Raw genomic sequence first — 15,879 nt, forward strand, 5'->3', positions numbered from 1 at the left:
CTTCTACTTGTTCTTTTCTCTGTCTGGAATGTTTTCCCTCCTCTCACAGGGCTGGCTCCTTCCCATTTGCCTGTATGAGCTCAGACATCATCTTTCTGAAGAGTCTTTTCTGTTTACACAGTGTAGACCATCACCTTGATCCATTTTCTACCACAACCATGCTTTAGTCACTTCATAATAATAGGGATAAGTAAACTACTTATCTTCTTTCTTTACAATTTACTTTTCTACTATCTCGTGCCTCCCCACTAGAATGTAAACTCTGTGAATGCTGAAAACTTTTGATTATTAATGTACTCTCCATACTGGGAACTCTGTGCCTGGCACATAAATACTGAATAAATATCAGTTACTGGAATGAATGAATGAATAGAGTTGGTGAAAGGTTTTCAGTATGGATGAATGTGTACATGGAAAGTCGAACCATTTAATAAAGCTAGGGGAAAAACAAAACAAGGTGCATTTTTAAATGTCCTAAAATGAATTGTATTTCATTTTCTGGCATTGCAGAAAATATAGATAAATATCAAGTTAGAAAATGTAACATCAGCGTGGGGGGGCAGGGAATTCTCTACAATTTTATAAATATGTTAAAAATGAAGTGGATTTTTTTCAAAAAAAACCCAAAAAACAAAAACACCTTGGTGGAAAAACTGTATGTTATTCTGCCACAAGATGGCAGTGTTGTTTTTTACTGTCAACCAAGATTTTTGATGAGAAACTCTTAGTTCTGGAGTTCTGAATGCATCCGTTGTAACCCACCAATTTTAGATCCATGTAATTATTTTTTTTTAACATTTGAAAACTGTGTGTTCTTTTCTTCTTCTAACAGGAGTTTTCCCTAAAGATTTTGGTAATTTGATACTGATTGCAATTAAATGGAATTATCACAAACACTTGGGAAATTGCCCCTACCCCCAGAGAACTTTATTTACATATGGGCATATTTAGAGTTCTGAAATATGCTCACTGCTTTAATTGTTTATTGACCTTTTCTTTAGGTGAGCAAGTCTCATATTGCCTTCCAGACCTCATAAAGGCAAATATGGCCTGAACAGTGACCCAGAACTCTTACACCCCTGGTCATATCTGTTATGTATTTAAAAAAATAAAGAAAGAAAGAACAAGAGGGGCTGAAGAGATACAGAGGTACAGAGGATAAGTCATATGAATTGCATGTAGCATACCCTACACCACAAGGAGCCCTGAGCATAATAGGGTGCAGCCCTGGGGTCTTCTTGGCGTCAAAAGGACCTCGGTGATCTCTGGACTGCAGATCCTGAGCACCCTTTGCCTTGAACCACATGCCAGGCTAGCTGAGAATTTCTGAGAGTAGGCAAGCATTCCTTGGAGTACTATGTCCTCACAACTCCCAAGAAACCAGAAGACTGACTCAGTCACTCATACCAGGGTTGCATGAAGTGTGTTCATACACAATTCTCCATCAAAAATAGGCACATATTGTCAGCGCTACTCAACTCTCTTGATTTTTCCATTAAGAGAAAAAATAAGTGAATTAAGTTTCCTAAAAGCCAATGAGTAAACTTTTTGAAACCCAGGAGTCTAGGCTGTACTATTCCAGACAGAATTATGATACACTTATGGGGTAGGCAGAGGCATCACATAATATGTTCATTATAAATTTCTTAATCTTATAATTTTTAAAATATGGCACATGGCTCATTTTTTCTGAGTGAACATATACATATATAATATATATAAAAGTAAAACAAATTATATATAATATGTTATTGGTAAATTTTCTTTTTGGTCTTTCAGTAAAAGATCTTTGGTAGCATGTTAACTTGCTTTACAGATCCACCAATATGCTTTGCAATAAGATCAGAATATACCTCTGAGAAAGTTCTTTAAGTATACAACAGAGTTCTTAGGCCTGTGTTTGCTTCTAAACCTTTATAGCGATTCCCATGCAAGAGCCCATCTGCGAATGGAGGCTTGTCACACTCTGCTCAGGTATGCCTGGCAGGGCACTTCCCATGGCTTTGATGCAGAGGGCAGTCCTCCAAAGAGAATGGAAGAAGGATTCTTTGACAGTGTGGAACCACAGAAGAAACACCGGTAAAAAAAAAAAAAAGCAATTGCAAGGGATTCCTGTTAGACATTTCTACCCATTCATAAATTTGCATAACATGGAGCAAAAATATTCCAGAGGGCTTACATTACTACTATTTATATTAACATCCACTTTTGTGCTATGTAATGTAATTGTGACTAATGTAATTGCAAAAACTTTGGGAAGATCCTTTTTTATCATATGTTATTAGTTTCCCATGCACTGCTGGATTTTGGAGGGGAGAGAGACATTTGCATACCCTGTGGTACTCTGAAACTATTCCTGATTCTGTGGTTAGGAGTGACACTTGGTGGTGGCTTGGGATTTTATTGGTGATGCCAGGGATTTGAACCAGGGTTGGTGGGATACAAAATAAACACATTAACCCCTGTAATATCTTTCTAGTAGTCCTGCTGTGTTTCTATTAAAACACTAAGTTCATTCATCTTTGCCTCCTAAGAACTTAGCCCGGAGCTTATGTGTTTATTGAATGAATGTATAAACAAACTTATGAATAAGGACATTTGATACTCTGATGTCTTTTAAAATTTAGTAAAATAGGAGCTGGAGTGATAGATAGTGCTGCAGGAAAGGTGCTTGCTTCACTTGCAGCCAATCCAGGTTCTGACTCCAGCACAACAGACGGCCCATTGAGCTCCACCAGGAGTGATTTCTGAGCACAAAGCCAGGAGTAACCACTGAGCAGTACTGGGTATTCCCTTGCCAACCCCGTCCCCCAAATTAGCAAAATATAGTTTCTTCCTTTTGAATTCTTTCTGGTCCAATGAAATGACAGCAATTTATGCTGCTTATATTATTTCATAATCTGTTGGCATCTACTTAGCAAGAGCTTCCATAAATTAAACAGTTTTAATACTTTTGAAATTTTCATTAGCCTACCCACATAATAGCAGTTTAATAGATGATCACAAATTAATTTAATTGCTCATGCATCATGATGTTTAGTATGTTTAAGTTTATTTAACATTTCAGGATCCTTAATAAATTTATTTAAACTCCCTTAATTTTTGTCATATTTTTGTAATATTCTGTGCAATGTTAAGGAAAATGGAAAACATGAAGAATGTTCTGTTTGTCAGAAATACTGTATATAGAGAGAAACAATAATGATTTGAACAGAGATCCATTCTTGCTTTCAAATCTATATGCTCTCTCTCCTTCACCTACCTCTTCTTTGAATTTTTTTTCTTTATCCCCTTTAAACTGCCTCTTCAGCTCAGTTTCTTTTATTCTCTGCTATGAATTTCTTATGGTCTCCTGGATAAACATTTTATCTCTGTCACAAAATATACTCAGAATTCTACTTTTTAAATATTTGCTTGCTAGCACAGGGCAAATAACATTGCTGCTGTTCTAATAGTGTCTCACCTTTATAAGTTAAGTTGGTTCACAGAGGCTCTCTTGTCAGCAGTACTAGCAAATTCCAGTACGCTAAATGCTTAGGACACTATCTGCCACTGATGGGATTTTCTTCATCTCAGCCAATTGCCAAAGCCAAGTCAACTGCAGAAGGTTTGCCACCAGCAGTTTGAGTACCGAAACGGGCAGATTGTAAACCATGCTGTTCCTCAGCTAGTTGTGGGGGTACAAGGCCCCAATCTGCGTTCAGGCATGGAGGTGGTTTTGGTGGAGAAAAAAGCTGATGACAATCATCAATACTGGATGCACAAGGAAAGCAGCAGGTAAATTCCTTATACTTGGGTGATTCTATATCAAAGATGTTCGGGAACCTGCCAGGAGTAATTCCTGAGTGCATGGGCCAGGAGTAACAACTGTGCATTGCCGGGTGTGACCCAAAAAGCAAAAAAAAAAAAAAATTCAGTAGTCTTATCATCTTATCATCAAAATTCAGTAGTCTTAACATCTAACTTGTCCATTATGAATTCAGAGAAAAAAATATGTCATGTGATTTCCTGGGTTCATAGTTTTAATTGGACACTGAGGTTGAGAGAGAAATTAGACTCTCATTTAATTTTGTTTTTTAATGGAAAGGATCAAGTAACTATTTTGGACATAAAAACATTTAATATTAGTTCCCATATCAAATATTTGCATTACAGTTGGGTTTGGGGTGGGGGGAGCAGACAGGGAGGCACACCCCTAGCAGTGCTCAGTTGCTATTCCTGGTTCTGAGTTCAGAATGGCATGCAAGGCAAGTGCATTCCATTAAGTACAAAACTTAACTTTTGTACTACCTCTCTGGCACTTGCAGTATTTTTTATTACTTCAGTCTCCTGCTCCTCCATCTGCGCCCTTAACATGCGTTCTTTCCCTGTCCCATTTCCATCAAAGTTCCAACTTACACAATTCCAGTCAGATGCTAAAAATGAATTTTTACCTTAAGTATATGTCCAATCATTGTTATGCCTGGCTCTAGTTTGGGCTTAAGATAATCATTGTCAAAAGGTTACTTTTGAGAAAATCAGGGAAGGTTTGAAACAGCCTGGGTACCAGTTGTTCTTAGAAATGTTAATTTTATCATGTGTCATATTGGGTTAGTGGTTATGTTGAAAAAAAAGTACTAATCATTGGATACATGGTGCAGTCTTTGTATAGACACTGAAAGTATTTCTGATTTGCTTTCTAGCAAATGCAAAAAAATTAAAAGTTTGGGGAAAGATAGAAAACCAAACAAAGAAAAATACAATATCCAATATTGATATTGGATACTCGATTTGCTCGAGTGGGCCCAGTAACGTCTCCATTGGAGACTTTGTTGTTACTGTGTCTGGCATATCGAATACTCTCGGTAGCTTGCCGGGCTCTCTGAGAGGGGCGGAGGAATCGAACTCGGGTCGGCCATGTTGGCCTCTTGTAAGGCGAACGCCCTACCCGCTGTGCATGTTCGGTCATTACTTTAACAAGAAAGAAAACAATTGAGTTTTACATTGCTTTCCCTCAAATTCTATTGTGAGTGCTCCAGGTGCCTCTTTGGTCTCTGGAAATACTCTACAGAATATGTGTTTGTTCATCTGTGCATTTTTTTTGGAGATGGGTTTGGGAGAGAGCTGTGATTTTCAGTGGATTAAAAAAAATTATGGCGTTAAAAATTTACAAATCGCTGCTCTGAGAGATTTCTTGAGCTTTGGCAGGCCGCAACAGTGGGCCCACTATGGTCAACAGGAAGCTAGGCTGACCCTGCCCACAACCTCCTGCCTGTCCAAAACTACCGGATTTGTTTTTGATGGCTACAATGCCAGCATGAAGACAGACTGGCTTCTTTCACCCTGCCTAAGCTGCCTCTTTTGTGAGGAGCTAGACTTTGTCCCTGCAAATAGTTTGCCATATTGGACCAGAATTCATTCATTCAGCTGCAGAGGGTTGGGAAAGGCAGTGTTTCTATTACCTATGCTCTAGCCAACACCAAATTAAGAAAAAAATATATATTCCCTGCGTTTATAGAACCATTTTTTACCTCATCTCTGCTTTCTGGAATTTGGTAACACAGTGTAATTGTCCTCTTTCTGAATAATAGAAGTGGTTCCCCTTGAGCCTCAGCTGGGGTTTGAGCAATGCTGATAAATTCAGTCGACACACCCAGGGATGAGAAAAGGCATAATGAGGCTGACTCAGGACCCCCTTGGTTGTTGAAAGAGAGGGTCAGCTTTCAGGCTTGCTCTCTGTCTGATACTGGCTTTATTTCTCATCAGCAGTGCCAGGGAGAAAGCAAAAGGTGGTTTAAATGAAAAACAGACAGAGAGGCTTGCCTAAAACTCTCTGAAATGTTGGGCCACCACAGCTCGGCTTCAGAAAATGGAACCACATGTAGCACAAAGGAAAAGTACACACAATCTCTTCCAACATCCTTTCAGTGTTCAGGACATGCCGTAGCATCGGCATCTGGAGACCTCCCAGGTCAAGTCACACAAGAGAGAGACAATTGGTGGAAGAGGGTTGCATTGATTCGATTGATTCCTGATCAGAAACTCAGAATCTAGAGAGGAAAAAGTAGCTCAGTCTGGGACAGACAGTGGGATCTTGGGTATGCCGGTCACCCTCTAGGTATCTCAGCAACACTTGTCTTGATGATTAGATGCAGGCATGGTTCCGAGCAATGTGTGTTCCCAGTAGAAGTGTGTCCACACAACAACTGTAATTCTAAGCTTTTTCCATAATTCTTATTGGCATTTTTCTTTTTTCCCTTTCATGCCATTGGAAACTGGTAAGTGGATGTGCCCTGGAGAATCTGGGTAGATCTGCATTGTATAGCAGAAACCTATCTATAAGATTCTGTTTTTAAGAACCACACTTTCACTTTTCCATATTTTGCTTAGACAGTATGCTTGCATCTAGAAAGGCAACTAACTGTCAATCCTGAAATGATATTAACAGAGTGTTGGAAAAGGAGCTCATTAACAACATAATGGAAGGAACCAGGTAGCTATTGATGCATTCATGATTTTCTACAGTTGTTCTTCCTTTTGGGCTTTTGGATCTTGAACACTCTCTCCTCATGTAACACATAATTTAGGCTGGCTAATAGTGCAAGAAATGAACAAGGAAGCACAAAAAGGGAGTAGGAAAGTACCAGAGTTGCCTACTTCCAGTCATAGAGAATGGACCATCAGCTTTGAAGGTACTCCAGCATCTTATTCTTATTTTTGATGCGGGCAGATTCTAAATTAATCATTTGTTCTCTGAAGGAAAGTAAAGAAAAGTCCCCAGAGATAAAAAAAATTACTCTAACTGGACTCAAAACTATAGAGGGAAAAATCCTGCGTTATGGAATTTGAAGCAGAAAAAGTTGTTTAAAATGTTTAAATCAAGGTAACTGAAAGAGATTAAGTGGCCTAAATCCCATCACACAATCACACAGAAAGAAAAGGAATTGTACTAGCTATTGCTGGTACTAAAAGGAGATTTCATCTACTCTTCGTCCCTCCCCTTCAACCCCCATTCTGCCCACATGAAAAGTGTTATGTAGATATCTTTAAGCTTAAAGTTCCTACTTTGGACAAAGGCCAACCAACTACAGCATTCTAACAGGGAAAGTCAAGTCAACACTAAAAACAACACAGCACATTTGAGCATGGTCTTGGAGCTGAAAGAAGTTGCTCCCTCCATTTGGAAACAAAAGCATAGAAACTGCTACATAACTAAATCTTGGATACCACAGTAGGCCATTGCAGGAAATGTGCAATCATTAATTCATTTGAATAATGCTGAGTGCCAATAAAAATGCAAAATGCAAGCTATGTTGCATGCTGAGTCCAAGGAGATGATCAATGTTGAGTACCAGGTCTCCTGGTGAGCAGGGTCCTGACAAATACTAAAAAAGATATTGGGCAAAATCAAGTACCCATTTTGGTCTTAAAATGATGCCTCATTAACTAACAATAGAAGGAAGACGTGCATTGTAAGATTAATAGTGATTATCTTGTAGGAATTGAATCATGTTTCAAATTCTGTTATGGTTTTCACTATATTTTCCAGGACCTTGTAAACTCATTACAATAAGGATGTATTGTTTTATGTCCAGAAATTAAACTAGATAGCTGCTGTATTTTTTTGTCTTGAAAAGGAAAAGAAAAATGTATGACTTTTTTAACTTCTCTTCTAACCTTCCCTCCACTCCCACCTCATTAAATTTTATAGTCAGGATGAGCTCTATTTTCCACAGCAGGAATGCCACTCTGGTCCTTAATGTAACTATGTTTACAGATGTAAAGAAATGACTTTTTCTATACAGACAAGAGCCCGGAATACTGGGTTTACCTTTGCTTTTAAGTGATGCAAGGAAAAGAATTGGGGGGCTTGCTCACTCATTTTCATTTTGCTTTTCAGTCAAGAGATTTATGTTAGCCCCAAAAGAGAGCATTTTAAAATATTAAACATTTATCTTGGGCTTTTACAGAAAGCTCATTCAGGAAACAAAAGAAAAGAGTTTGAAGGGAAAATATTTTTAAAACTCTGATAATCAGAGTAGTCAATGGTAAGAGCTAAGCAATATTTCTGCTTTTGTTTGTTTTTTAAGGATTAACTCATTGAACTCCCCCAGAGAATCTTATGAAGTCTGCAAAATTGCACTATTTTAAATGATAAAAAAGCTAATTCATAATGTGACTTAGAAAAACTAGGCAGCTACTGAAAAGAGGCCTCAGAGTTACATTTAAGCATAGTGGTCCAGAATTCACAGTGCCACGCTCCCCTCTCAATAGCAAAATGGCGGAGGAAAGTGAATCCACAAGGCAGTGTAGACCCAGAAACCACAAAGTGATAAACAGGAGGCATTGTACATGAAGAAGGATTAACCTGATAAAATATCTAATATCTATCCAGTCAGATGCATTACCCATTGCGCTGGAGTGATAGCACAGTGGGTAGGGCATTTGCTTTGCACGTGGCTGACACAGCCAACCCAAGTTCGATTCCTCTGCCCCTCTCGGAGAGCCCGGCGAGCTACTGAGAGGATCTTGCCCGCAGGGAAAAGCCTGTCAAGCTACCCGTGATGTATTCCATATGCCAAACACAGTAACAATTGTCACAATGGAGACATTACTGGGCCCACTAGAGCAAAATGATGAACAAAGGAAGGACAGTGACAGTGACAGTGACAGTGATATATTGGGCTCGAGCGATAGGATAGTGTGTAGGGCATTTGCCTTGCACACAGCCAACCCAGGTTCTATTCCTCCATTCTTCTCGGAGAGCCTGGCAAGCTACCAAGAGTATTTCGCCCCCACGGCAGTCCTGGCAAGCTCCCCAGGGTGTATTTGATATGCCCAAAACAGTAACAAGTCTCACAATGGAGATGTTACTGGTGCCCCCTCAAGCAAATCGATGAACAACGGGAGAACAGTGATACGGTGCTACAGTGCTATCCAGTATTAGAGGGACCTCAAAAGTCAACAACCTCTTTATGATTCTCTTGACACTGAGGGAGTATAACCAAGAAAGGACAAGTTAGGAATTGGGTCACAATGTTGACCTGCAGACCACACTGAGAAGAGTTTACTGCTTGGAGTTTACTGCATGACAGAGAACTCTGCTGGTTTTCCTAGCCAGACCCGGTCTGTGATAGTTGGTCAAGAAGGGAGCAAACCTCTAGAACCCAAGTATGGGGCCACCAAGCAAACCAGAAAGCAAAGAATGTGGAGGGTGTTGGTGTGGCAGAAGGTCTGGAGCATGTGGCAGGCTCTGTTGGGAAGTGCCACAGCAGATGATCACCAGGCAAGGGTGGGAGTGTTGAGGAGCCCCTTATTCCCAATTCCTGGCCCCAGCAATAGCCTGGGAAGAGCCGGAGCAACTGCACAGGGATGAAGGGAACAAAGGGAGTTCTGATCTGAGCATGCACTTTTGTGCTATACTTAATCCTTTTTTTCCCCAAGGACCTTTCACCTGGTTAGTAACCCGGACCTTGTGCTGGCAGTATCAATGACAATGGCTAGAAAGCAAGATGGTGGCTATCCTATTATTGTTCAGGTAAGAGGGCTACCAACTAAAACGTGATCACCACCGCTCATTCAGGTACACTGAGGTAAAGTTCCATGCTTCTTTGTAGAGATTGTAAAAGAATGTTTATTGAGTCCTGTTTTTGAATGTCACTGTTAAATTATTTACAATAGTCTGCCTCGCCTTCAAATTGAGTGTGTTCCTGTAGCTCTTAATTTAGTTGAGTCCAACAGATGGTGATTGTGGGCTTGCTGCATGTCAGGAGCTATGCTAGTTGCTTAAATGAAATCCAATGCAAGCATGAGAAATCATCTCTCTGGCATTCATGCACCCAACCCGTCTCAGTTAAGAGTGCCTGGGATGTAGCAGGTGAATGGCTAAAAGATGCACTTGCTTTATGTTCAATGCTTGGTGTCTTATATTAATTCCCTCCTACCTGACAACTGGAGGGAAAGAGCAGAGTCAGAGCCTTCTTCCTGGAGGAGCTGAGCTCATCAGCATTTATTCTATAGACTCGTTTGAAAAAACACTTCTAAAATACTTATGCAAACTCTTGTATAGCATCCAAATAACTTTTGCAGACTCTAGAGAACTCTGGTCTTATAGGAATTTATTTATTTATTTATTTTTGGTCAGAGACGTGGCAAGTTCTTTTTTCATATTTATCTGTCATCTTCATTTTATTATTACCAAGGGGTGTCCTAGACAAATAGCTGCTTTGCTTTTTTGTCTAGGGGAATAAGGAACATCCTCATTCTGCATTTACTTTTTGTGTAACCCACACATTCAACATTTTGTGTTGTAGAGCAGAAATATTATTGTCTCCCAATAACATGTTTTATTCTCTGTTTCTAATAGCAACGAGGCAACTTGTTTTGAAGGTCCTGAATCCAAAATTGGGCCAGAGCAATCTGAACAAATATCAAGCTTAATTAAGTCCTCCATCCTGTTGATAAACATGGACTGAAAGTTTTTTCTTGGAAGTGCAGTGTCTGTTGACATCCCATTCTTTCCTGTCAGGCGCCTCTTTGGCACAGAACACAGAGAGATAATACCTCATGCAGGTGCAAATTTAGTACCTTAATCAGTTTCATAAAATTATAGATATGGATGTTTCCCCTGAAGGTTCCCACTTTATATGAAATGAGTTTGATCTCAAGGTAATTTGTAATACCTTTCAAGATTTTTTTGCTAGTGTTTCATTTTTATTTCTCAAAGCAGTTTATGAGAAAATATTAAACTTCATGTAAAATAATAAAAATGAGACATGTTAGGTTAATGTTACTAGACTCCCCTTCTGTTCTTTGAAATACAGTCTTTGGTTTTACGTACCTCTGAGAGATGCTCTGTTGTCTGACCTATTAAATCAATTCTTAAGACTCATTTATTTTCCTCTTTGCCATCAATCTCTCCTTGCTAAAGTAAGTGTTATTCATTATAAAGTTCCTTGAGGTGTCATGATATGTTCGCTTGGAAATAATCTACTGGATAAATTCTGTTCAATTGAAACTACTCATTTCATTATTTCTACTTGAGCCAAGTCTTATAATGAAAACAAATCTGCCTTTTCTATTGCATATAAAGCTAAATTTATTTATATTTTTAAACCTCCTTAATAACCAGTGAAGTGAAAATATCAACAGTATACTATTTTTTAAATTAAATTAGGATGTTTTGACCAGAGTGTGAGCAAAACAAATTATTTCATAACCTATGGGAGGATGTGTAAACTAGAATAACCTTTTTAGAAATGAATTTTAACTATAAAGTTTTATTTGATATTGTAAATTAATTATGTTCTTTATAAGAAATTCACCTCAAGGAACTTATTCTATGGAATCCTTTACACAAAGATTTGTATAAACAAATAAGCAAACAAATAAATAAACATATAAATGACTTTTTGTTGCTATTTTCTCATAATAAGGAAACTCTTAGAAATAATCTACATGTTTAAGTGCTGTGGATTAGTAAAATAAATATCCACAAATTCAAAAAACAAATAGACAAAATGATAATACCTATTTTGTGATTCCAGTTTTTAAAATCAAAGACAGTTTATTAACAAACGTTTAAAATGTATGAATAGTTATTGCTGCATACTTGAATTATGATTAATTATGGCCAAATTAGAAACCTTTCTATTTTCTTTCATATTTCATTTTCTCTATTTAGAAATACAAACCACATAACAATGGAACTTCCAATCAAAAGTGGAATTACATAGAAGATAAAAAAGCTTTTGAGGCCTTTCATAGCACTGTACTGGATAAGGAAATCACAGCAGCCAATTATGCTGGTGTTTGTACATCGTCAGTGATTAAAGAAGAAAACATTGATCAACCAGTAAGTGCTCTCTTTCTATTATGAACAACAACAACAATAAAATATAGAAGAGGACATAATTTAATAATACAGGAAAATTTCTAGAAATCCTGTATTTGCTCAGATTGAATACTGATTTTTGTTAATGAAGCTCTGCTTGTGTTGTTTTTTTGGGGGGGGGGTCACACCCGGCGATGCTCAGGGGTCAGTCCTGGCTCATGCACTCAGGAATCACTCCTGGCGGTGCTGGGGGACCATATGGGATGCTGGGAATCGAACCTGTGTTGGCCATGTTGGCTGCATGCAAGGCAAACACCCTACCCGCTGTGCTATCGCTCCAGCCCCTGCTTGTGTTGTTTTAATGGCTTCCTATCATTAGCACCACCTTGATTCATCATCAGTTTACTACAACTTGCCTGAGGAAGAACATCAGACATATCTGCTCTCCCATAGGGATGCCTTCCACACCACCTGTAAGAGTACTCCAGAAAGCATAGTAAAATACAAAAGGTTATTTATTGTCTATAGAGTTTTTGGTGGAGTCTCTAGGGTTTTCCATATATGTTTTCATGTCACCTGCAAAGATATTTTATATTCATGTATTTGAAGAATTAACATGTCAAAATGAGCATCTTACCCAAAGCATTATACAGATACAATGCAATTTCCATCAAAATTTCAGTGATATTCTTCCAGGACTTAGAACAAAACTCTACTAAAATATCTGTGGCATCATAGAACTTCCTGAATAGCTATTCTGCAAAACCAAAGATAGAGATATTGTATGTCCTGACTTTAAGTTTTACTACAAAGCTATAGTAATCAAAACTCTGTGGTACAAAAATAAACACCAGTGGAACAGAATTGAGAGCCCAGAGATGAACCCTAAGCATTATGGGCAGTTAAATTATGGCAAAGATGTTGGCTCAGTAAATGATACAAGGAAAGCTTCTACAACAAGTGGTGTGGTGGAAACTGGAGTGATATGTAAAATAAAATATCTGGATCTGTTTCTCACACCATACACAAAAGTTAATTCAAAGTGGATATCGTCCATAAAGTGTATTGAGGATAGAATGCTCAGAATATGGACCTCAGTGGTGTCTTTAATGGTTTAACTATATTGACACTGATAACAAAAGCAGAAATAGAGGAACTACATCAAATTAAAAGTTTGCAGCACTTACAACAATAGCTCGAGTATGAAAACAATCTAAATTTCCAATTATAATTGAATGCATGATAAAGTTGGGGTATATATACATAATGAAATACTGTTTCGCTATAAGAAAAGGTGAGATCAGGTGGATTAGTGCAACTTAGATATAAAATGGGGACATAATGTTAAACAAAGTAAGTCACAGGGGGGAAAATATAAGATGATTTTATTCATCTGTGGTATACAAAGAAACAAAACAAGGAAATCATATTGGACAATGACAAACCTTGCTTTGGATTATAAAACTGAGATTACCAAACAGTGGGGGGAGACCATAGTGGGGGAAGAAGTGAACTAGGAGTTATATAAGGATCTTGGGCATTTTGTGATGAAAAAACAATTCTTTGAAGTGCAAATGATTGTAAATTACTTGAACTGTATTATGTTTTACCAGGCATGGACTAAGCATGAATATTCTGATTTCTTCCATTTGCTTATTTTTTGGGTCACACTCAGCAGTGCTCAGGGCTTACTACTGGCTCCAAGCTCAGAGATCATTCTTAACAGGGCTCAGTGGATCATATGGGATACCGGATATTGAACTAAGATTGGCTGTATGCAAGGCAAGAGCCCTACCTGCTGTACTATTGACCCAACCCCTATAATTCTAATTTCTAAAGGAAGTGATTCATAAGTTTGGGTCTATAATTTTTATTAGTAAGGAATTACATACATTATCCTTTACAAATATTTGAAATATTTGTATACTAGTGTGTCTGGCTACCTTGCTTGACCTATAGAAAGTCAAAATATCATAATATACACAAAAGCCTCTAAGACCCTTCTTGTTTTGTTCTTTTGACATCTCAAAATTTCTCCTTCTTTCCTGTCCAATCATCATTCCCCTATTCTGAGCTGTGCTCAAGTACCATTTGTGATGTTAGCAATCAAACTAGAGTCAACTATGGACAAAGTCTTAACTCATGTCTCCAGTTTAAAGGTCATTTGTTTTTCTGTCATTTTCCTTCCTATAGAAAGTGCTTCCACGTGAATTCCTAAGAGATAATAAAATGACTCTTTTTGAAAAATGAATTCCTAAATCTGAAAGTCAGGCGATCTCCCACAGTTGTTACGTGAACTTCAGTGCCATTGTCACTTTGAGTGTCTTCATCAAGCAAGCACGTGTATTTTTTAGCAGCAAACACGGTAGTCTTTTTTTCTTTTTCCTTTTTGGGTCACACCCGGTGATGCACAGGGGTTACTCCTGGCTCTGCACTAAGAAATTACTCCTGGTGGTTCTCAGGGGACCATATGGGATGCTGGGAATCGAACCCGGGTTGGCCATGTGCAAGGCAAATGCCCTATGCGCTGTGCTATTGTTCCAGCCCCAAACACGGTAGTCTTACTGCATCTTCACCTTCGATTTCTTGGTCCATGCAAGTCTTATTATTTGTTCCTTGCATTTAGTGTTCACCTTGTGTCTTTTTGACATTCTGTTTCTGGGCCCTGTAGAACTTTGCCTGCAGTTTGAGGTTAGGGATATGAGTCACATGGCAGGGTAAATGTGTTAAATGTGTAATGCTGACATCATATGCAACCCCCACAACCCTATTAGTAGTGGTCCCTGTAGTTAACGACAAATTAATAAAAGTTTCTTGCATTTTAGAAACTCCAGTGAAAAATTTAGACTGTCTAATCTTTTTAAAATATTCGACATTAATAGTGGAAGTTGAGTATAGGTACTTGGTGTCATTTTTTGAACCATATAATCAAGATGTTCTTTGATTTATGCTAATTAAGACACAGCTTCCAAGGTTTTAATGATTATTTGTTCTAAAATATTATAATTTGTCATTGCAATAGTCAGATGATAGCTTATCTGTTAGAAATTAATGTAATTAATCTTAAGAGCATAATAATGTATCATTCCTGGGATTGACAGGTTTTTGAAAAATATATTTCTGAGCTGGGGAAACTTTACCTTGTACAAATACTTTGAGTCAGTGGTTAATTCTTAACCTACATGGAGTTACTGACTTCTTTGACAGTCTTCTTTGACTTCTTTACCAATGTTCACCCCCGCCAGGTACATATATGACCCGAATTTTCTATAAAATTAGGGCATTCTTAGGCTTCCCAAAAATCCAATATACAAACAGGGTGACAGCTCCTTCTTTAGGGCCAGGAATGCAGCTGAATAGGAGGACACTTGCTTGGTGTGTGTGAGGCACCAGGTTTGATCCAGATACAGCAAAACAGCAAAAAGAATAACAGAATAAACTTTGTATTTTAACCTAGACACATTGGCTTGTGTATTTTAGGAAAGTAAAACTAATATCAAGTAAATATTATGTGCATCAAAATTACATATTCATATCCATATTAGATACCAAATATTATGTTAGTGCTTTTTACATATAATAGCTCATTTAAATGGTAAATTATATGATGAATAAATATATAAATGATAATAGCATATTAATGATGAAAGTAATTGTATAATCAAATTGGTCATATGCATTTAATAATAATTATTGTTGACCAGTGCCATTGTCATAGACTATTTATGAGACCAAATCAACAAAACAAGTTAGTCATTTCAATCAGTGATTTCATAGAGAAAAAAATAATCAAAGAAATTGATATTCTGTGTAAATAGAGCTAGCAGCTGACTTACTGGACTTTTAAAATCTGTTTGCATCCTGCAGGCATAGCCTAATCTTGGAAACTACCAAAATATACTGCATTTTCATTTTCATCAGCATTTTCAGAGTTGCATTAACTGTGAATGAATTAACCAAAACTCCAGTTTACACTGTGTGCACTCATCATTGCAAAAACAAAACAATTCAGGAACCAGCAAAATGACTGTACCAAGTCATGGGTATTTATTTCTTAATGAATGAAG

At 37.8% G+C, this 15,879-nt stretch overlaps 1 protein-coding gene across 1 annotated transcript in view; it reads left to right on the top strand.

Annotated features, from left to right (window-relative positions):
- Nucleotides 1-15,879, top strand: part of DCDC1 (doublecortin domain containing 1) — a 509,452-nt gene that overhangs the window by 445,915 nt on the left and 47,658 nt on the right. Inside the window, 4 exon segments of the mRNA XM_056135538.1 lie at nucleotides 1,921-2,079; nucleotides 3,577-3,777; nucleotides 9,424-9,517; nucleotides 11,663-11,833. Of these exon segments, the coding sequence (XP_055991513.1) occupies nucleotides 1,921-2,079; nucleotides 3,577-3,777; nucleotides 9,424-9,517; nucleotides 11,663-11,833 (625 nt within the window).

This window comes from Sorex fumeus, unplaced genomic scaffold (genome assembly GCF_029834395.1).
Source record: "Sorex fumeus unplaced genomic scaffold, SorFum_2.1 ptg000007l, whole genome shotgun sequence".
NCBI lineage: Eukaryota > Metazoa > Chordata > Mammalia > Eulipotyphla > Soricidae > Sorex > Sorex fumeus.